At 40.5% G+C, this 23,787-nt stretch overlaps 1 protein-coding gene across 1 annotated transcript in view; it reads right to left on the bottom strand.

Annotated features, from left to right (window-relative positions):
- The window catches only part of OSBPL1A (oxysterol binding protein like 1A), a 77,624-nt gene extending 54,114 nt beyond the window's left edge, over positions 1-23,510 (bottom strand). Inside the window, exons 1-15 of the mRNA XM_032181271.1 lie at positions 23,472-23,510; positions 22,669-22,775; positions 19,116-19,238; positions 14,933-15,018; positions 12,863-12,937; positions 11,581-11,692; positions 10,378-10,463; positions 6,799-6,943; positions 5,968-6,035; positions 5,835-5,879; positions 4,444-4,517; positions 4,301-4,364; positions 3,124-3,225; positions 1,761-1,886; positions 561-642 (exon numbers count right to left, since the gene is read on the bottom strand). Of these exons, the coding sequence (XP_032037162.1) occupies positions 561-642; positions 1,761-1,886; positions 3,124-3,225; positions 4,301-4,364; positions 4,444-4,517; positions 5,835-5,879; positions 5,968-6,035; positions 6,799-6,943; positions 10,378-10,463; positions 11,581-11,692; positions 12,863-12,937; positions 14,933-15,018; positions 19,116-19,236 (1,186 nt within the window). The 5' untranslated portion in view covers positions 19,237-19,238; positions 22,669-22,775; positions 23,472-23,510. The remainder of the gene's footprint in view (positions 1-560; positions 643-1,760; positions 1,887-3,123; positions 3,226-4,300; positions 4,365-4,443; positions 4,518-5,834; positions 5,880-5,967; positions 6,036-6,798; positions 6,944-10,377; positions 10,464-11,580; positions 11,693-12,862; positions 12,938-14,932; positions 15,019-19,115; positions 19,239-22,668; positions 22,776-23,471) is intronic.
- Between the last annotated feature and the right edge of the window lie 277 nt (positions 23,511-23,787).

The raw sequence follows: 23,787 nt of genomic DNA, 5'->3' as shown, positions 1-23,787 counted from the left end.
CCTATGTTATTTTCAGTCAGTTATGCTGCAGAAGTTCCAGGTAGATGTCAATTTAAGATTTATTACTTAAAATAAATCCTGAAATCTTTAAAGCTGGCATGAAACTCATGGCAGAAGTCTGTGGAATATATCGCATCACACCATACCTCCATTCCCCTGTATAGTTTTATAATTCCAGCTTGTGTCCTGTTTACTATGCCCCAAGCTTTCACTGTTTCTACTCACTACAACAAAAGTTCTTTAAGGAGGAATCTACATGAAGAGAGCCAGCTATTTGTGCTTTTCAGGTGACACACTCTGCAATAAACTACCAACTACAGATTTTAAAAGTTCTTGGAAGTAAACCTCTACCTTATATTCCTGTGATACTCCCCAGTAAGTACTACATCTAAGGGTAGATTCACTTCATTTATAGACACTAATAAATTGAGGAAAGCAGTCATAAGTCTTCAGGAGTTTGAAAATATCATTTCAGTGAAATGAAAGTACATGCTGCTTAAGGAAAAAAGGAAAAGAAAATTGCCTGGTAACAAACTGCATTTTATAAGAATAAGTTTTACCTTTTGTAACATCCAAAGATTTAACCATTGCAAGGAAGTCTGAAATCTCTTTACTGAGTCTTTGTTGGCATGCTTGAGCTTTCTGGAAGAGAACAAGGGCAGTGATTTCAGGAGGGCCTTGTTCTAGGGAAAGCATACATCTATTATCTTAAGTACACTGAAACTTTTAAATTTGAAGAGCATTACATATTAAAAAAAATTGAATTTGTTTTTGAATTACCTTCAAAGGCAAAAGCAAACAGAAGATTTATGCACTAATTTTGTTTAAATTAGCATAACAAACTAAACCTCAAAATTATATAATATGTTCTGCTTTTCCAATTTTTCTCCCTTTTCTTTTTATTTTTTTTTTTATTAAAGTTTGAAAACCCAGGAAAAGCCATTGCTTGCCCTTTGATAAGAAAGGCAAGAGTAAGCAAATGCATAAGTTAGCTGACATCTGGCAAGTACAGAGACTTACAGGAACACATTCCAAGATCAAATCCCAAGCCTGCATTTGAACTTGCAGTTGTCTATTGATAACATCACCTTCTTGAGCAGGCTGCTGGGAACTGCCAGCAGCAGTTATCCTCCCATGTCCTTTCTGCCATTCTCTTGTACCATTTGGTGCTCAGTCATATGATTTATTTTTTTGCATTACAGTCAGAAATTCTGCCTACTCCTCATTAAAGTGAAAGGGTTTTAGAAGCATGCATACAGCAAAAAACAAGAATCCCAGCCTTGATGCTAAAATAATCACAAGACGACTCATTTACATCGGAGGCCTGAACAATCACTGTGCAGTACACCTGATGGGTCCTGAGGTGTTAAAGGCTCGTTTCTAAGTCATTTCACTGCCTCTTTTATAGAGGTACATATAGCTGAAGATTAACTTCGGTAACATCAAAGCTAGAGTACAAGCATAGTATACAAGGCTCCCTCTCCTGGCCGAAAGACTTAAAAACAACATTCTACCTTACAGTAGTGCTGGTAAAATTGAAAAGAAAAAAAAAAAACCACCATCCTGTAACTACAATAAACATGTCATTTTATGCACACATTCCAAACAGGAATATATCACAATAAGCAATACAAATACAAGCAGCATTTATGCACCCCTGGAAAGGAAGAACCATTATTTTTGGCTAAAAGTACACTGAAGTATCCCTGCACGGAACAGTGCAACTGCCTAGATACACGAAACAAGCATTTAGTACATACTTTCAGAGTTTCTTGTAGATCTGTAACAGATACTGTATCATCTTCCTCATCATCACTACTCAGCTGTTCCTGTGTGCAGTAATGAGTGCTATAGGCAGAGTGGTCTTCTATGGCTTCCAGCCAACTCTGAACAGAAAAACAAAAGTTAATACATTTCAAAGGTCATCCCCCGAAGGCAACAGCATATATGCAAAAGAGCAAATTAAAGCGTTCTATCTAGATGACATTCATTCGCAAATGTAACATCTTAGCGAGCAGAAGAGACTGACAAAAATTTCAACATATTCAAGATAAGATGCAATGTGGTCAGAGTGCTGCTAGGACTTAACTGATCAGACTTGAAGTACAAATGCCAGTCACTCCCCAAGTCTATCCAAGCTCACATAAAAACATCATATCGATTAATAAAAGACTGTAGAGAATGTATTTTGCACCTTCAGTTTTCTGTTCAGACAGCAAGGTCTCCATGGCAAAGTCAGCCTTCTTTTGCACGACAAACTGTGTACAAAACTTCAGGCACTATTGTAATTAAGAAGTTGATTCTTTTACTGCTCACAGAATCACAGGGTGGCTGAGGTTAGAAGGGACCTTTAGAGGTCATCTGGTCCAAGCCCTGCTCAAGCAGGGTCACTGGGCTGGCCCAGGACCTGACCTAGATGGCTTCTGAATATCTCCAAGGATGGAAACTCCACAACTTCTCTGGACAACCTGTGCCCCTCACCAGACTCCCTCCAGTATATCCATATATCTGTCATATTGGGGAGCCCAGAACTGGACGCAGCATTCCAGGTGCCTCCACCTCTACTTCATCTCTAGCTGGCACACCTATAGAAGTACAGTACTAACTACACTACAAAAAAACAAACAAACAAACAAACAAACAAAAAACAAAAGACAACTCATGTTGTCCCCATCCCCATATCCTCTACCCCCTCCCCCCCCCCCAAAAAAAAAAAAAAATTATTTATCATCTGGGCAATTGGCTAAGAGTAGACCATATCATGAAACCTCCTTTTGTTTGGGATAACGAACTATGACAAAGTACAACAGAAGGAAGTTGCAGTAGAAATCTACCAGATGGAGAAGTTAATGAAAAAGAAGAAGTTAAACTACAGGGCACAATACAGACTAAGGGCTGGAAAAGAAGGAAGCACTAGTTTTAAAGATGCTAGCAACAATATGCCCATTTCTGCAAGCTAGTCTGTAGTCATGCTAAGAGATTTAACACATGCACTTAGGTTACCAAGTCCTGATAGTCAAGATCCTGAATCTGTCACTAATGCACCCATAGATAGCTGTATGCAAATATTTTCATTATAGAAATCATTACATCTTAAAGCCTTTAATAAAAGCTCATTATTACCTCTCTAGTTTGAGAAGGAAGGCTATTTTTAGGGATCTTGAAACGATGAACGGTGTCATCAAAACACCTGACAGAAAAGAAGCAACTGTCTGTAGATTTTACCTAAAGCAATGGGGAGAGGAGACAAAATGAGTATAAACAAGCAGTAAGAAAAGGCAAAACAGTAAGAGTAAGCAAGGTGGAGAATTACTCTCAGAAGTTTTTGCCTCCGTTTTGATGCAAAACAGATACGCTTTTGAGCTTTGAATTGCTTTTGAGAAAGCAAAAAAGCTTTCTCAGAACAGTTGTGCAGAATGTGCTGACTTGCACTTTACCCCATATGAAAATACAGAAGTTCATTATGTCAAGACATTATATTTGCATAGCATTAATCGATTCAGACAAGATATCAGTAATGGTGTAAAGCCACTGAAGTTAAGGAATTTGTAGGTATAAAAAGGAAAGAATGACTTTTCATACAAGAACATATGTAACAGAGCTTGTGGTGCCAGTTTACATATCTAGGACAGGCTATCTACAGAAGTACTGAGATTATCCTAAATGCATTCCCCTTGAGCACTTCATCTTTCTGCACATTATACGCCTTTCCTTCCTTCTCACATACTTCAGCAGTAAGGTCTGAGATACAATTATTCTTTCTCCTGAGAGGTGGATTGTCACACCTGATTTTTTTTTTTTTTTTTTTTTTTTTTACTGTCTTCCCCTCCCTTCCTTCCCAAAAAGGATTCCAACAAGCATAACTGAATTTAAGGAAGTGCTCAGAAGTCAACTTCAGAACCGATTTGTTCTCATCTGAAATGAATTTAATTTACACATTCAGTCACTAGTAGTCAGCAACAGCTACAAGAGGAACTAGTTATTTGCTATTCTGTATCACATGCTACAGATAACTGTTTGGCACAACTGAAGAGGCATACTATCAGGAAGTCTTACGTTTGTTTAAATTTTCAGGACTTTGGGAAGAAGTGAAAGAGCTAAAAAGCAACACAGAATACTTTACTTGACAAGAACCACTGTGGTTTTTGCAACAGTGCAAGCTTTTTCACTTAGTAAAAATAATAGGCAGGCTTAGCAACCTAGCTGAAGCTTTCATCATCTAGGAACAGAACACTACCACAAAACAACAACAAATTAAAAAAAATCATACAGTAGTTACAAGTCTTATTTCACTTCCTACCGTGCACACAGCTTGTGTTAGATGCTTGCATCCCTGACGATGCTCGTTATTTACTGCATCAGCTCTTTGAAAGAAAAAGAGATTTAGTAACAAAGGTTGGAATTATTTAAATCACTTATTAGAAATTTAAATAACGAACTTACTGTCTCCGATACCAGGAAAGGACTCCACGGTCAAGTACTATCCAGTAGAGTTTCCAACCAAAAAATCGTGAGCTCTAAGGAAAACAAAACCAAACCAGAAAAAAAGTAAGGTTAAAAGCTGAACAGTTACTATTCCCAGTAAGCTTGATTGCTTGAAGGTGATTACATAAAGCCATCAGTCATGAGGAAAACATTTTACCTGCTACACATCATAAAATGGCTTGGGTTGGAAGGGACCTTGAAGACCATATCGTTCCAACTCCCCCACCATGTGCAGGGACACCTCTCACCAAACCAGGCTGCCCAAAGCCCCATTCAGCCTGGCATTGGACACCTCCAGGGATGGGGCATCCACAGCTTCTCTGGGCAGCTTGGGCCAGTGCCTCACCACCCTCTGAGTGAAGAATTTCCTCCTAACCTCTAATCTAAATCTCCCTTCTCCTAGTTTAAAACTCTTTCCTCTTGTTCTGTCATTATCTCTCCCAAGCAAGAGGTTGCTCTCCATCTTTTTTTATAAGCACTCTAAGTATTGAAAGGCTTCAATGAGGTTACCCCAAGGCCTTCTCTTCTTCAGGCTATCTTGTTGGTCGCAGACATCTGAGAATACTTTACAATTATAGCGCTATTTTCTTTTCTGGAAATGTCATAAGACAAAAGCTTTAATAAGTTTGCTATTCAGTCATATAGCAACTGACATATTTAAACTGTGCTTTTTATTTTTTACTTTTACGGGGATTGTTAATCACCACACAATTCTACTTTGTAAGAAAATCAGAAGAGAAACAAAACATCAAGATATCTAAACTGCAAAATTTTACCTTTCACAAGTCTTGGTACGTAATTTTGATTTAAAAACCAGCTCTTATATTTGTGTGTGCGAATAGGAAAATTTACACTGAAGAAAGCTTCAACAAGTCTTCAAAGATTTCATGAAGGAATATAAAAAAGCACTTGTACAAGATTAAAAAAACAAGTTCAATGGGGAAAAAAGTTCTTTAAATATTATAGAAAAACAAGCACTTGACTGACATTTTCCCTGAAAGTTTTAAAGATTTTCACAAGTTGAACTTGTGGCAAAATATTAGTCATAAATTAAACACACACCTATTCAGGGAAGAAGTGTTTTGCCTATCACACAGATAAAGGCACAATGTTTTACTATAGTGAAGCCTTGTCAGAAAAATTACCAAGAAGTAATTCTAAGGACAGAGGTTAAGATCGGAGTGCCACAAATCTAATAACTGCTTTACTCAGCCAACTTGTAATTTGTCCAGTATACTCAAGTTATGTATTATTGAAAAGCTCCCTCATCCATCAACTGCTACTTATGTACAGGAGGTTACATACTTGTAGATCTTATACGCTATTTTAGAAAAAGAATTAAGACATACCTTCCACAGGAGACCTTCGTATCTTCTCAAGGGTTTGTTGATAACCTGCACAAAAATTAAAGCTTATATAGGAATAGCTCAAAACTAGACAACCTTTGCAAGTGGCATTTTAAATGGGTACAAAACTTCTTACCTTTCCAGTTTTACCTCCCAGTATCAGTTTCATTTCTGCACCTTGGGCTAAATCAAGGGGTGTCTGATCTGCTCAGTAACCAAGACAAAGCATGAGAATTTGATAAAAAATAAATGCAACTGGCTTAAGATAATCACCCTAACGCTGTGCAAACCCACTGGTCCCACAGGCATCTGAAGTTTACTGGAAATGGGGAACCCAAGCTCCCCCGGGGCAGAAGATGACCAAGGATTCTGAACTTTCGTGCACTGAGCTGCCCTACAGAGTTCTGCCAGCCACCAAGGGAGCCTTTGCTCTTAGTTATTTAAATTTGTTTTCAGCACTTCAGTTTGTAAAACAGTTTGGAACATTCACAGTTATCAAGGTGGAGGTGTCTTTAATCAGATGACAAATACAAAATCTGCATAACATCTGCGTAAAGATTTCCTGGACTTGCTTTCATGATTAATCTAATGATCAGAAGCCTTTTCCTGAAGAGTCACTTTGTCTGGGTCATGCCTTCAACCTTAGCACTTTTGTTACCAGTGTCTAAAGTTCAGTGTTTAGCATCAGAAAACAAAAGCCGGGCACGTTTCATGGTTAAGACAGATAACAAGTAAACTTTCTAGAAATGGCTAAGGTAGGAAAATAAGAGCTTGTATGAGAAGTATTTCACCACAGTTCGTAAGTCTCCTACAATTTAGTCAATGTTGGGCTACCTGTATTACTGATACAGAGCTTGTAAAGCACTAAGATTTTCCCTGAACATTAAGTTGTAAGTAACATAGCTTATAGAAACAGTTAAGTTTTTGTTTTATCTTAACACTTTATGTACTTTTATTCGGTACTCACCATTTTTGTTTCTTATTTTAGGATCTGCTCCACTTTTCAGAAGTTTTAATGCACAGTGCTTATGGGCACGGTATGCTGCACAATGCAATGGTGTGTTCCCCATCTGATCTGTACAGTTGATATCAGGTGGTTTGGGCTTGTTTAACTGGAAAAAAAAAAAGTTTGGTTGGCTTACCAGTTTCCCCTCCCCCCCTCCAGATGCCACCTTCATCCTTTTGAAAGCTTGAAGTATCCTAGTTCGGAACAGTTGTGCAGGTCTGGCAATGAAACAGGCAGGTAGCAGATGTTCTGAGAAAGGCAAAGACTACAGCAATCAAGGAAAATGTTCAGCTGCAGTAAGGAACTCTTTTTTTTTTTTTTTGTATGCTGTATCCTTCTCACCTCTTTCTCTGCTCAGAATCTTGCTAAGCCACACAGTGTCAGAGAGAACTCCCCAAAACCACAGTTCAGTCATCTGTTACATTATCCGACTTTTGAGCTGAGCCAAAACTTACTGTTTTTTGTGGAAGACTATTATCCACAGTCTGAAAGTTAGTACTGGCCAGCACTCCATCCAAAACAAGTTTATGCAGCCACACTGCTTCAGAGAATAAGGGTTTTGTGTAGTAGGGTGGTAGGCCTGTCATTCTCAGTGACAGCACTTCAAAAGCAACAGCCATTTAACAGTTCCTGGTATAGGCAGCCTGTCATACAGTTTTGCTATATTCTCACGTCTAACTACCACAGAAACTTAAGATTTGAGCAGCTATGTAAATGAGGAGTGGAAAAAAAGAGTTTTAATTGGACATGGCTTCGAGAAACCGACCCTTTTCTCAAAGAAAAACGTTATTAAGCATGACACAACTACCACCCCTAAAATACCACTAATTCCACTGTAATATGTGGCTATTTGATGTATACACACAATTATCGTTAAACTTCCAAACCAAATGGAACTTTCTTAATAAAAACACTAAGTTGGTGTTCAGCAGTCTTGGGAAACTAGATTTACAAGTGCCTGATGACAATTGTAGAAGACTTAAACTGAGTTTCTCTAGATCAGACACGCTATATCAGAGAAATTATTCCTTAATAACAGGATTCCTGTGGCAACAATTTAAGTTAGCATCAATATTAACCAGCTTAATGTGCCTCATAAAGGATAAACTGCTACAACTGTTATGTACAGTTTAACTGGAAAGAGAAGTCAAGAAGAAACAGCTTGTAAAAGTATAACCTCATCAACACCAAGATCTCAAATACCCAAGCCCCTGAGCATGCAGATTTTTACTCCTTCAGAGCAGCTGTTTTATATCCGCTCTACCACTGCCTGTCAAAGCACCTTTTAAGCCACTTGACTGTACTTTCAGAATCTTTTACCTTGTCACGAGGTACTATTTGAAGGAAGTTTCATGCATAGACTCATTGAGACAAGAAAACCTCCAGCCGTGTCAGTGTATGTACAAGTAAGTTTTTGAGAACTCAGAGGAAGAATGCTTACTGGTTTTGAGTCACATAGACTGAAGAACACCATTTAAGACAGCTACTGAAAGTCTAACTTTTAGTAGCAAAACATACTATGATCTAGTGAGAATCTCAACAGAAGGAAAGCACAAGAGCCACCAGTAGGTTGACTTCAAGAAACTACAATAGGAGTAACTAGGTTAGAAACATATGCAGGAAAAGGAGAGAAAATGGTCTGAAGTTCAATTAGAAATGGAGAGAACTATATGGAGAAACTATACAATTAAGTTATTTCTCTCAGACAATTGGGTTAAAATACACACCACAGTATTTTTTAGTAAAATTATCAGGATAAAGGAGAATTAACAATAAAGGTATCTTTCAAGTAAGTGCTGTTCTGTTCCAAAAGGAGGGCACTAGAGAATAAATTCTAGTCTATTATGTCTCACAAAAGAAGACTTAACCAGCTAAAGTGGTTTCATAAGTATAATAGTCTGATAATTAAAAAAAAAAGACAAAGGAACAGAGAAGTCCTGAACATCAGTAGGCAAAATATAAGGAACTCTCAAGATAAAGGGCCATTCAGGAGAGCTACACAAACTCTCCATTGAGATTTTACTTAAGGTTAGAAAAGTAAAGTGGAAAAAAGTTCTTTGGGTTTCCTCAAGAATCAGCGGTAGTTTTAAAATTGTAATGCAATGGTCACAGGTCCAATTCAAAGGATTCTGGGAAAAACCCATGTCACTACTTAATCTTGGGCTCAAAAAAAAAAAAACAAAAAACACTTAAGTGCTCTGAGATGTTTAGAGGTCCACATATAGCTGTCCTCACATATACACAGCTCAGTGATGCTACATCTGAAATGTATACGTAGCTTAGAAATTAAAAAAGTTTACAGCAAGAATTATATGTGGATATACAGTTACATGGCACATGAAAAAAAGCACAAAGCTCTTTAACAACAGATTACTAAGAGGAGTCACCCTTTTCTGTTTCTTTCCCCATATTACTGTAATAGTCAACAGGCACACATCGTCAAATGCAGCAGGTGTTATGAATCACCAGAATCAAGAACAGACCACTTATGCCAGCATATTAATTACAATTAGTACAATCATGCCAGTACATTAATGTACTATTCTTCTACATGAGGTATTCTGTACATCTCTGGTTCTCTCTCCAGTTCAGAGGATAGTACAAGAAGTACAGATAAGAACAACAAGGCTAACTGAAGATTTAAAAAGTTTCCATGCAGGTAGTTGGACGGACAAGGGCTCTTCAGCCTTGAAGGGATCAATTTAGATGAGGGTAAAATTAACAGAATGCCAAATCATTAAACATACAAATCCCACAGTTGTGAATTTTCCATTAAAAGCAAATAGAAGCCTTCAGACTGCTTTAACATATTACCTTTTAAGACTAAAGATACTAATTGGATGGAAAGTGTTCCACAATGCACATCTGACTTCCAAGGAAACTCTTCAGTACTCTCAAGAAAACTTGAGTTAAACACTGAGGCCCTGCTTCAAAATACAACTGGTTCTTGGCAGCCTGCTCCAGCTGACTCTGTTCTGCAAGCGGTTATTTAATTGGACTAGATAATTTAGAGGCACATTCTGGTCTCAATTTTTCAGTGATTCTGCTTCTCCCATTGCCTTACTATACCATGGTACTGTTCAGTTTAAATTACTTTCAGCGTGTGTACAAATACAAAGTCTTCAAGCTTTTCTCAGAGTGGAACTGTGTTGTGCAGATTACTGTTCATTAAAAACTAGAGATTTCAGCTGCACTGGTTGGTGGGGACAAAGGGTTACTTTCAAGACTGAAAATAGGCCATACTGCAGTGAAAACACACTGCTATGTCAAGAGATCCAGAACACTGGAATTTAAAACTACATGAAGACCATTTAGAAAACTAACATGAAAGACGTAGAAAACAACTGCTTTGCAACCTCCAACAAGGTGGCCAATAAACACCTGGGGCTTCAGCATCTTACCAACATAATATTGTACACAGCACTAACATTCGGAAGTCACAGCACTTTGAAATGTAAGGCCCAATGTCACTTTGTTACACATTACCGTCGTAGCTTCAACCATTGGACACTGAAGTATTGCAAGTACTTGAATCCTTACCAAAGCAGACAGTTTCCCTGTTTCCCCATCTCTTGCTGCTCCTAAGAGTTCTTCCTCCAATTTCCTTTCCTGTGTCCTTTCCACTGCTGTTAGAGAAAAAATAAAAATAAAATACAATCAATCAGTCTCAATGAACTGGCTGGTATGTCTAAAGTACACAAGCATAGGAAGAAAGTAGCAATTACAGTATTATTTATTTGGGATAGGTATAAATGGATTATTTACTCAGAAGCAACTGTGTCAAAGACAAAAATCTGATGTTCAGAAAAGTAATAATATTTGACAAGACATGCAAGTATGTGTACACACATGCATTAATTACTTTTAAACACTTATAGCCCAAATCCAGCCTCCAGTAAAATAGAAAATGAGAAAACTACATGCCAGCCCCATCATATCGTCCTTGCGTTCCTTTCAATTTCTCTCCTATTCTTCCTTTCATCCCACAGAAGTTTTATTATTCTCTTACAATCCAGCAGATGAGCATTGGGAAGGACTGTTATCTGTGCAACTGAGTGTCAAACCAGAAGAGATCCCTTCTCACATATACAGTCTGTAGCACTGGACGCAGCTCTTCAACAGTATTTAGGGGCAGTACATAGTAACACTAGGAAGTAACAGCTCTTGGACTCTCCAGAACTGTAAATAGTGATGCTATGTAGGTATTTGGACACCACTTCCCTCACTTTCATCACCTACAAGATGGTGGAAGAAATGTGGGAAGGTTGGTTTTTGTTTTTATTTCTTCTTCTTCGTTTGGGATAAGCTCCAAGACTGCAACAACAAGCTCTAAATTTGATCTAACACTGAGTCACCTTTGCAAGCTGTTCAGAATTTTGCTTTTTATCAATCTTGTTGACAAAGCCATTTTCTATTCTTGACTTCAACTTCTCCTTTTTGAGAGTGCTACAGCATTGACTGCCATGTACTATTCAGAGCTGTAGCAAGGATCAGCCCAACAGGATTGAAATATTTACTTGAATAATGCTATTAACATTTATAATACATAGCTCTTCAAGTCACTTGCAGACATACCATAGAAAAAATAACCCATCAGTAATTCAGGAAAAAAAAGTGTATTTTTTCTTTCTAATTACCATATTTAGATAGAAAATTCAATTGAGCTTTTATAGCTTGCAAGAAAATAACAGCTTTTAGAAAGTACAAGTGTTTAGCAAACGGTCTATAACCTACTAAAGTTACCTTCCAACATATTCCTTATGTCTTTATCATGAGTAACTTCTTTTGCTGTCTCTCCACTCCCATTAACAATAGAAGTATCAGCATTACACTGCAAGAGTAACATCACCACCTCCTGGAAAACAATTTGAAGAACACTGCTTATCTATTGCAGTTGTGGTAAGACCAGAACCCAGCTTTCCAGCTTTTGACATCCTGTAGGAGGAGTAGTACAATAACCTATCACCACTAACGAAAACAGGAAGGAATGTTTCTGAGAGATTGAAGAGCAGGACTAGCTGCCACCTTCTCTTTCACAGCAGCCAGGCTGAGGGAACTAACAGGGTTATGGCTGAACAGACCCACTCTGATTTAAAAGCATGTATGTGTATCTGGTCCAAATACTGAATTCAACAGGTTAAAATAATATTACTGGCTCTTGATAAGAGAAATCTTATGGCTAAATAGTCACTCTTTCATTAGGGCCAAGTGATTATTCACAGATGTAGTGCTAGTTTGGGAGTAATGATAGGAAGCAGGGAACAAATCAAACTAGTCTCACATCACAGACCTTTAAGAAGCCCGCTAGTTCTACTTATCTATGAAGAAACAACAGTTCCAGACAGCAAACGGTCTGTCTTATTTTTAAAGATAAGATAATTTATTTTTAAATTGATGTTTTCGCCCCTCCAGAAGCCCCTGAGATTAAAATAAAACGTGCTTTCTGTCTATGTAAATATGCATTTAATTAGGAGGAACAATTCCTACTCCTCTTACCCAAACATACCGGGCACAAATTGACCTGTTGTACTTCAGCAGTAGATGAGATCTCCTAGCAGAGATCTTTACACTGTTCTCCACATGGTAACTAGCACCTGCAGCTACAGATAGTGCCACACTTAAGCATTTTCTCTGGCATAAAGCCGAAGCAGAGCAGAAGCTCCAGTTACACAATTGATGCACAGCACGTCAGTGGAAGACAAACACTACTATTTCTTTCCGTTTGCCAGACACACTGTCACCACCAAAAAAACAAAAAAGATATGACATAGCCTACCACAGAAAACCACAGACCAGTCTTCTCCTGTCTTCAGGAAAAGAAGATATTTGTACCGTGTTTTTGTTTTGGACAGAGTTACAGCAGCTATGCAATGTGCACAGTTCTTTTGAACACGCTGTACCAAAACAAACGATAAGTCTTCTTCAGAGAGATGCTGTATAAATATCTTTGTGAAGTGATCTTACTGCTAGAGTTTCCTTAGCAATCCCATGAGTGAAGTTAAAAAGAAAAGCTAACGTACTTTACCTTACGTCCTGTGAAAGCTGCACGATGGAGCGGAGTGTCTCCCATGTCATTCAGCACATTCACATCCGCACCAGCCTAAATGGAAAGAGCAAAAGGTATCTGAATGTCCTTCCAACAGGAACTGCATAGATACTCCTTCTGACTAAAGGGGGCCTCATGACAAAATTGGATCAGAGCTTAATGTAACCATACAGGAAATAAAGGTGAATTATGTATGCAAGATTCATAGCCAGAACTGTACAAGCTGTTTAAAAAGGAAAAGTCTCTTGTGTTTTTTCCAGGCATCTCTTTTGCTTTTTAGAAGGCAAACAGAAAAAGTTTAACAGTTTGTGGGATTGTTTTTTTTAGTTTGCCGGTTTTGCATTTTTATTTATTTTATTTTTTTTTCCAACTTACTGAAAGAACTGCAATAGCAATGGGAATGTGCATATCACAGCTGTATACACACAGCAGCACTAGTCTGCTGGTGCTGCCAATTTAACAAGTAATATTCTCTCTGGCAAATATTGCTGCACTTTCACTTGAAGAGAAAACTTCCTCGTCAGCATTAAGATGGTACCTACCTGAAATATAACCTGTATCTCCTCCCTTCCCTCCTGTAATCTTTGGCTTGAATACCACTTCCTCTTGTCACATGCCTTCCCCATCCCATACTGTTTCTCTGAAAGGAAGACTGCTTGGCATACTACATAGGAAAACAGAAGATCTTACCAGTCTTCTGTAGGGATTTTTCTATTCTTCTTTGCCTAACCTCTCAGAAGCTCAGGAAGAGGACAGAATGTGTGTACCTTTATGGCTTCTGTCTAGGTCACGTAATTTAAATCAGACCACTGCTGTCTGACTCTGGTTCCAGGGCCCTGTTCCTGACAATTCCTCACTTGCTAAGTCATTGAGCACAAAACCTAGGCACAAGTACAGAGAGCACACTACATGCCTAGCTTCCAGCAGGGCACAGCCTCCTTTATCACTCTATTTATTCTTTAAATAATACCTTTTCAAGAGCACTACAAGCTATGAAGAAAACACTTAAAATTACACACAGCCTTTCATCTCTGGAAGTGTTGATAACTATGTTAAGTGACAAAACTTTACCTTTTGTTTTAAGTAGCCCTCTTGGATCGAGAACAACATTATCTACTGAGCAGGCACGTAGGCTAGAGAAGAGCTCTAGAGAAATATCACCTTTGTTTCCTGCTTTAGAGTCATGATTATGGTTGGTAGCCTTTATTCTGAATGAAATACAAGTTTTGATTAGCTACCTTTGTATTTGATACTGTTCCGCATGTTCCTACCATCTACAGCAAAATCTTTCAAACAAGAATATGGTATAATACAAGTAGGATTGGTTGAAGTTACTGTGAGAGATGAGGGGAAAAAACCTCAGCCAGAAACAACTCAAAACACAGTGCAGATGTGACTACAAAGATACAAATAGGTTAGGTTTGACCACAAAGGTTAACAGTTCATCATTTCAAAGATGTACAAAAGAAATAATGAGTCAAACTACAGTAACACGTGCCTAGAAAAAAAAAAAAAAAAAAAAAAAAAAAAACTGCATACAAGTTACCCTGCACAGAGTTCTGCAAATACTTCTACACAAAACTTATAGTTAGGTAACATAAGTGCCTGCACGTGAAACATTTTGGACTTTCTTACAACTCACTAAGTGAAATTTCCTAAATTATACACTTTATATACCACAGTAAGGTAGATCTGGTTATGGTTACATAGGTGGCACACATGCTTAATGAGAAAGTCAGCTTAGCACTGCTAGTACTGATAAACACTGTTCTAAGTAACAGCTGCATACTACTGCAGTATCTCAGAGACTTCCAATATTACTATTTTGGATCCTTATAAACTGGGCTGGTCTTAATACTGCAACTATTTTACTCGTTCATTTTGAGGATCAGCTTAGTTATCTCCATTACCTGCTGATAAACTGTAGGAATGGCTCCGTCTCTCTGCAACAAATACTTTCTTCTATTGCAAAAAACTGAATAAATACTAAGTGCTTCTAAAATAACAAAGATTTTTCAGCCTTATACACTGAGGTAAATAGAAATATACCTTCAGCAAATCCTCTACCACAACAGCATGTCCAAAGTAGCATGCAAGGTGCAGAGGTGTCCAACCCATATTAGATTTACTTCTGCCTAAAAGACACAAAACAGAGTCAGGTAAATTAACTTTTGATCACAGAGCACAAAAAAGACTTTGTCATGCGTTTGGAGCTTTGTACGTACCCTCATTCTTCACAGTAACAGAGGAACAAGGAGGGTGGAAGCATCAGTATTATGCCATCTAAACTATTAAATCACTATGTAGTTTGAGAAAGTCACAGATTCCAACCCACAAAGTCTTTCTTAGGGAGCATTTAAAGCATGTCTTGGAGGACTGGCTGTATGATTGAAAGTCAAGAACCGTCCTACAATCACTTCTTTACAATTAAGATATTAAAGCATTAAAAATAACTAAGTTGACAAATGCCTCTTACTTGCCCATTGCAATGCTGACACGTGTTAAGAAAAGATGCTGTGTGTTTCTTTTTTACTAAGCAACAGACCCACAGCATTCTGAGGGCCACCTAAAAGCTATCACTCTGTTTGGAAGCAAAATGAAAATGAGGCATTAGAAAATAATTTAAGTTACTTCCACCTTCATGTTTCCCTTTTTGTGTATGCTGAAGTTGGGAACATGTAAACAATGTAAGTTTGCCATGAGGAAACAAGCCACTTGCATGAGGAAAAAAGAACTGCTGAGCAGACTTTCAAGTTTGTCATTCTCTTTCTGCTCTCATTTTACAAAGTAACATTAGAAGGTAGATCACAGCTGAAACACTTTCCCATTTCTTATGATTGTTTCCAGCTAATATTTCTATATTCTATTGGCCGTTTCTTTGGTTTGTTTCCTTCTTCTCTGCTCCTTCTGTTGTTCCAACCCCAGATTTAATACCTTCCCCTCATCCCAGCCTGGCCTACAACAGAATTCCTGCCCCATATGACCAATGGGCTCAAGCACCAAAGAAGACAAATGCTGTGTGGATCACTAACTTTGGGGCTATGTATGCTTGGTAACACACACTAAATGGACATCATTCACCCCTCACTCTAGTAGAGCAGAAGGTTCTTCCAAAGACCACAAAAAGGAGCCTAGCTACACTGAATTCATACAATTAGCCAAAGACAGTGCTTAGTTATAGCACTGACAAGGCAATGCTGCTGCCAAGGACTTCAGTCATGAAAAATTCAGGAACCTGTCCAGATTTGCAGTTCTTATTCAATAAAGTGCCAGAGGCCCTTGTTCTGCACCCACTCAGTGTTTGCATTTTTGATGTTAGCCAACATGTTACTTCTCAACCTTGAGGCATTTGTTACTCCTCTTCAAGTGACCACAAATGTTTGCACTTTGATGTGTCCTACTTTCTTTATTTAACAACAGGACATCATTACACCGGGAAGAACGCAGGGATATAAAAGTAGACTAGCACAACAAAACAACCTCCCCTACCCAATTCTTTGCTTTGATGGCAGTTAGCTGTAACTCTCAAATGTTACCATTTATTTACAGAATTAAGACAATCAAGGCAGTCATATTTTGGTTGTGGTCTGCCAGGCTACTCTATAGTCATTCAAATGAATATCGTGGCATGACACTATTGACCATTGTCTTTATTTCACAGTTCTGTGGTTTTTCTGTTTGTTTTGTTTGCAAAGTCCTAAACATTCTATTTTCTTGAATTTAAGAAGATGGCCATAGGAAGTACGACCGTTTTGGATGAAACCCTGGTTTGTTGGTGTTTTAACGTGGATATCTTTTTTTGAAGCTGGCAAACTGAGAAAACTGGAAAGGGAAGTTCACACCGCTTAGCTGGATTATCATCAAGCAAATCTTGCTTATCTGCAAGCACTGACTGACTAGAATCCAGCCACAGAATAGCAAGTGTGAGAAGTGTGGATTTATTTTCCCTTTCTTCACTTTGTCTGAAATTGGGATGCTTGGGACCACTGTTGTAAGACTTCATGCTTGTGTACCTAGAGTACAGCCTCAGAAACAGTGTCAGCCTTGGGAAGACAAGACACCCAGGCGCATTAACCTGTCAGATTTGAGTCTCCCAAGGCACGCTCAGGAGCGATTTACACTACCTCCAGTACATCCTTCCACCTCCTCCAGAAGTACTTTATTTCAAGGCAAGCATCTTTACCACATCGGATGCAAGTCCTGAAGGCACTTCTGCAGCATTGAAGACAATCCCCATACCCTGACTTTCTAGGGAGATCTGTGATTATCCAGAAGGCAATGACAGAAGGACAAGAGGCTGAAGAGAGGAAGATTGAGGGTTGCAAAAATGTCAGTTACAGTCTACAGCCTGCATTTTAGTTAATCATCCTGTGGTTATGCAATTACTGATCTCTTGGGAACTGCCAGATAGGATTTGTAGCAATACACGGTGGTTTTGGTAATGAGGAGGCAGTAGAGGCTGGTTGGATGGCATTTGTCTTAGACTGCTTTCAATGGGATACTCTACAGGAGGAGAGTTAATTGAAACAGCCAGTCTCCAAAGAGTGACTGCGGAAGGATGGAGATTTAACTCAGGTTTCACACAACCAGAACAGTTCCTCCAGAGAACGCTTTAGTTGCACTTCTGTCCTCTAACACTTAGAGGAACCAGGACATAACAGAGATTTCACTGCATATAGATTCCCTATTCAGATTTAGTTTAACCTCAACTATCATCAGCACATTCCCTCTAGTTTCCTAGACCTTCCATTAGCAAGCATGTATTAGCTGGCTGGCCATGTATTACTGAACTGAAAGAGGAACAGCTAAACATCATCCACATTTCCTTTCATTAGCTCAATCTCTTCTACCTAGCTACAGTCTTTCACAATATCAACACTCAACTGGGAGCAGGAATGCTGACCAGAAACTAATTTGTTTGACATAACATAGGACTGCACATTATACAACTTCATTATGCTTTCTCGACTTCAGATCATGTTTAGAAACACATCTGAGAAGCTCTGCAAACTCTTCCAGGCACTTTTTTTATTCCAGTTGTTTAGACTACACACAATGCCATGAATATTTGCAAAGGACACGGTTGTGAGGGAGAAGGATTCTAGCTCCTTCAAGCTCTACCTAGCTTCCTTTTAAGTTATGAACTAGCTCACTGAGGATGAAGTATCAGGAGTCTGGGTTTTCCACACAACTTGTTTTTCCTGAGGTGAGCACATTAACTATTGGAAAAACACAGCCACGAATGAGTAGCCAAACAAAAGGATGAGTAAACTGCTGATTAAGAACTAGAGTTGGGAAAGGATCAGAGCTTATTTAGATAACAGCCTTCCCTGCTCTCTAGGGCAAGGTGTTCCCTCTGTCGCGGCTGACAGGAAGCATAGCTGCTCTCTCTCCCATCCCTCTGTAGTGCTATTGTCTCAGTGTTGCTCAACAGTTAAACATAGAATTGCCAGGCTGCCTAAAAAAAGTGGGATACACATCCACTTTTTTTGAAGCAACCAGAAACATACTTGTGTAAAGAAATATAAAGCTGCTAAATGAATAAAGAAATAGGGCAGACTGCTACTGCTAACAAGCTTGCTGAGCCAGCCCCGGTTTGAAGTTTTAACGCTCAGCAAGCTTAACTATGTGAGCTATGCATATGCCAAACTTTAACATTGGCCAAAGACCCAGACACAGACAACTAGCAGTTTTACTTTCATTTCCCAAGTGACCTAGTACACTACACAGCAAAAGCTATGCCTTTATCCCAACCGTGCTCACACGTGACAAGAGATATAGCTGCTGCCATTGCACGATAATGAAACACGGGCCTAAAAATCATATTTAGCAGAGCACAAATACAGTACCTGATCTTTTCTGCAGCCTTGATGGAGACTCTTTACCTCCCAGAACCATCCCATGGCACCATGGTCTGTTTTGTTTAATATTAGAGCTCCAAAGTTGACATAAGCTTGAACGTAAGTAGAAAGAGGTACTGATTTTTTTTTGTCTTGTTGACATTTCTGGCTTTCGTGAATTACTCAGTTTCTGTACATACTTCTGTACTCTGCTTTTATGCTCTCTCCCCTATGCAAGTATGGTCTTAAGAGCCACAGGGTAAAAACTGTTGTATAAGTTTTTTTTATTACTCTGTTGAGCACTCCAAAGAAAACAAGGTTATACTGACAGTGACAATTCCACTATCTGTGGCTTCAACAGCGAGGTTAAACATTTGAGGAGGGTTACTAACCTTTACAGTTGATATCAAAGATTATTTCTCCTTTGTTCATGGTATCCAACAGTTGCTTAACTTCTTCAGCATTTCCATTTCTAGCATCATGGAGAAGCTGCTGTTCTGCTTCAGTACTCATCTCTAATAAAGACATAAAAGAACCAATTTTGCAGTGTCTTTTCTATAAGATATGGCTTAATAATAACTCACTTTTCTCCCTTAAATATTAACACCAGTATGAGAAAGATGATTATTTCCTATGTTGAACACGTTTAATGCACAAGCTGTTCTCAACTGTCCAGCACGCAGTCATGCCCCTAAGAGGCATTAAAATTCTTCATATTAGCAAAGCACTTAAGCTTTTAAGAGGCATTGGGGGGTGGGCAGGGTGAAAAAAAAAGTTGTACACTTTTTAACCCACGTCTTCAGAATTAACTGAGACTTATTTTGACTGCTAACCGTGGGGAACAGAATCCACATTCACATGGAGGCCTCAAATTCTCATCAGGGACTGGTATAATCAATTCTTAGAACTCAGATACCTGATCCCACAAACCTGATTTGAAGGGGAATCAGATACTCAAACATTTTTGTAGATTTGACCTTCTTTCTAAGAAGCACAAGAGTACAGTAAGAGGAGTCAAATTTTCAAAGCAGCCTCAGAAGGCTCTGATACACATTGTATTGCTGCCAAAACCAACAATAATAGAAGAGCTTGCCCAAACTTGATGTCTCCAGTTTGGTATCTTCACCTGACACACCAGGCTTGAGCCTGATGAATCAAGATTCCTAAAGTCAGTTAATGATTACAGGGAACATAACTGGTCTAACACAGTTAGTTTTCCTATACTAACCTGAAAATCAAAAAAGCAGTTCCACAACTTGTTTACACTGCTGCATTGGAGAGGCAGCTCAATTGCACTACAAACATTCAAAACTAAAAACAGATGCAGGGAGCTCTTCCACTACTGTAAGACGAGAAGGCTCTCAGCAAGAAAAGACAGTAAGAGCACTGGGTAAGCAAAAGAAAGCCTGTAACAATAACAGATCTTGTTAATATCCAAGACTGGGAGAAAGAAACCTAGAGTAGAACAGAGTGCCAAGTGGCCACCTACCTTTTGCTCAAACATTAAAGGATAGAATCAGTTTTCAGAGTGAAGGCTTTGCTGGAGAGACTAACAAAGCCCTCTCTAACACATTTTGGAAGAACAAACTGGATCAGTCACCTGCAAGCTATCACAGACACAGGATACAACCTCCTTCTCCAGTAGAGGTTAAAATACTCCTGTTTGTTCCTGCTTTTCAGTTCTGCTAGGAAAAACAGTGTTAGTCCTTCTAGTAAGCCTTCAAGCCCTAAAGCTACCTTCTCCTTTAAAAAGGAGTCTACCCACTTGTCTGAGGCAACACAGTGGTTTGTTTTTGCTGGGACAGGTATAATTTTCTTCAGTGATTCAGTTCCACCGGTGTCTAGAGAAAGATTGAAATCAAGTATGTTAATGTATTATCAGTCTGCAATGGTTTCCCTGAAGCTGAGCAATGCTGTTTCAGTGGGACACAAAACACAGCACTGAGAATCACACAGACAGAAGCTGCAGAGGATAGTTAGAGCTCATTTTGCTGGCTTACCCAGAGAGGAGGAGGAGGGGAAGGAAGCAAAACTCATCCTTCATTACACGCACACAGTATTTCTTTAGCAATCTCTTAAATACATCAGCTGAGAGAAATACTCTCTTATCGTTACTCCCTATCATTTGTCAACATCTCACATACACAGCAGGTACGAACAGCAATACGCTTCCAACACATTAAGGACCTGCTGGTTCCATTTGATATTGACGAGAAGGAAGAAAAGACTGCTTGGGAAGGAACCAAGAAACTGATCCAAGTGCACAACTCTTGTATGCAGCAAGGGCAGTTGTGTGCATGAGCAGAATGTTAAACGGCTGTGTTCAGCAGAGAGCTGAATCACTTGGTATAACTACTTGCATGATTTCTCCCTCCCCGAGCGGTCATTCAGTTAAAATCCCTGTGACTTGTTTGTACTCTTACAGCAAATATTACTACCAGTAAAGCGACGTGTGGTAACACAGCTGAGAAAGGTCTGTTTGCTTCACTGTTTCAGTCCCCAAAGCTTTTGCTGCTTAGGCCGAGTCTCTAATTTCAATACACTTTGTAAGCTTGGAGCATGCAACGATGCAGAAGAATGACTGTCTGGCAATTATTCATAGTTAGAAGGACCATTCACATGAAATTGTTCCTACTTCTGGGGCTGGAAAGTGAATCTGTGTGCAGTTACTCACTATGCAAGTGATACAGAGCCTGAAGTTTTAGCTAACTAGCTAAATTAAGTGCCTAAATGAAGCTGACAGCAAAGGGACTCTTAACAGAACTCAGCATAGTCTTCAAAACCCTGTTTTAAGCAATATGATTTGCTCCTTAATGGAGACAAGCAACTGCCAAGAGAATTTTGAGTGGCAAGCTTACAGTACTGAAAGAAATCAATACGTGGGCACTCAAATTCTACGTGCTTACAGTTAAATTTCATGTGCCTGTGTTCCACTGCGAAAGGGAATTTATTGTTTGGTCACATAGCCTACCATCAAAATAGCTCCAAAATCCTCACCTACCGGCTTTGAGGTACTGAAACAGATCATCAAGGCAGAAACTGAAGAGTTTAGTTCCGATTTATCATTCATGAGACACTAGTACCAGGTCAACCTATATGAATTGTGCTGCCTGAATGCAAAGCTACCAGCCACTTCAAAGAGCAGGCATCTGTTCACAGTCAGCAATGTTGCCAACATTGGCTTATTCCATTCATTGGTGGATACAAGTTAAACTGCCTTTCACAGCTCGTCTTTTTGCTTCCTACTGTTGAAAGGCTTGTACACTGGCCCATACACTCACTGCTATACCATAAGAAAAATGCACAAGAATAATAGTGCCTTCAACACAGTCAAGATGTGATTGCAAAGCACTCCCATTGAACTCAGTAGTAGTACCTGAGCAGTACTTGACTGCTAGTTCAATCTTATCTTTTAAGAGGCTAGAAGAAGAGCATTTCAGATGCTCTGCTTTTATCTTCCTCTATGAATTCTATACCAGAGTGATTTCTCACTCAATTGCAGCACCTGCCAGGGATTGTTTCCCGACACACACTAGAGAACCCAGGTTACCATTTTGTTTGCACACATGCTTAAGGAGTCTTTCAGGATACTCAACCACGAAAGATGACCTAACAGCAGCTGATGTACCAAATGCAGTTACTCAACTGCCAGAAGAATCCAAGTGAAGAAAAAGAAGTAGTTGCTTTTCTCACCAAGTAGTCTACGAAGACCTAAAGCACTGTCCCTCACCAAGCAGCAATACTGTTGATATCAACCATTTGCTTTCACGTCTTTTGTCTCCTGCCAAGGCCTCCTGCCACACGTACACAGCCCAGAACAGCAACAAGACATGCTAACAAGAACATTGTTGGTTTGCACTCTGCTGCAGCTTGACAGAGTTGCAAACAGCAGAATGAGGACTGGCACTGCCCAATTTAACGTCGAGGCTCTGAGTCAGCACCTACCGGTAGCGTAGGAAGCTTTCAATTCATGACACGCAGGAAGGCTGGCAGGGAGCACCGCGTTGGCTGGTATTTCAGGAGACCTCCCTCCAGCAGCGAAGATCGGGCTCCTGTAGGAGAGGACGATAGTTGCTTAAGAAGACTTTTTACGTGTCCCAGCAAGCACGCCTCATGGAGCGATGCTCGTAAAAGCGGCGGACAGGGAGCACCCCACCGCACCGACACAACCAGTCAGCAAACCCACACGGCAAATGGCACAACAAGGGGAAAAGAGGTGGGATATCACAAGGGCCCAGCGATGTTATGGGGTTCACAAACCGTGCTTCGGCGCCTCACGTGCCTACCTGAGGAGAAATCGCTGCCGCAGGTGCAGCACCCTCGCTGGGGCAGCAGGCTCTAAACTGACCCCCCCTCATTTTTTGGCACCCCACACGTGTCTCGCCTCCCTTCTCCCACCACTTTTCCCATCGCAGGGACCTGAGGCAAGCTCTCCACGAGCACCACCAGGCCACGAGCAGACGCCAAAAGGGGGCGACCACCCCAGCAGCAGCGCCCCCCGCTCCCCAACCCCACAGCGCCGGGGCCGCCCTGGGGGCTGGCGGAGCAACCCGGGCAGCGCCCCGCACCCTCCGGCCTCGCCACCTCGACCCCGTGATAACACCCCGGAGGCCGGAGGGGCCAGAGGGGCCGGAGGAGGGGGATAAAACCCATCCGGGGCCGAGCCGAGCCCGCTGCCAGCCCCGCAGCCCTGACGGTGCGGTGGGGTCCGGTCCCCGCCGCCCAGCCCCACGCTGCGCGATACGCACCGGCACCGCCGGCCGCTCCCCCCCCGGCTCTGCTGGGCTCGGCACAGCTCCGCCCCGGCCCCGGCAGCCCGCCCAGGGGCCGAGCTGGGGCTCCCGGCGCCCCCTCGGTGCGTGGGGCCGGGCAGCCGCCTGCCACCGCCCTTCCCGGGGCGGGAGGAGGAGGAGGAGGCGCGGGGCCGCCTCCCCGCCGCGGCCCCTCAGGCCGCCATGGCCGGGGAGGGAGGGGGGGGTGGGGGGCGTGCTCGGAGGAGGCCTCTGGGCAAACAGCAGCGCTGTGCTGCCTGTGAAGGGAAAGGTGGTTTGGGAAATCGCCTTC

The sequence above is a fragment of the Aythya fuligula genome, chromosome 2 (assembly GCF_009819795.1).
Source record: "Aythya fuligula isolate bAytFul2 chromosome 2, bAytFul2.pri, whole genome shotgun sequence".
Lineage (NCBI taxonomy): Eukaryota > Metazoa > Chordata > Aves > Anseriformes > Anatidae > Aythya > Aythya fuligula.
This window is presented reverse-complemented; position numbering and strand designations above follow the sequence as displayed.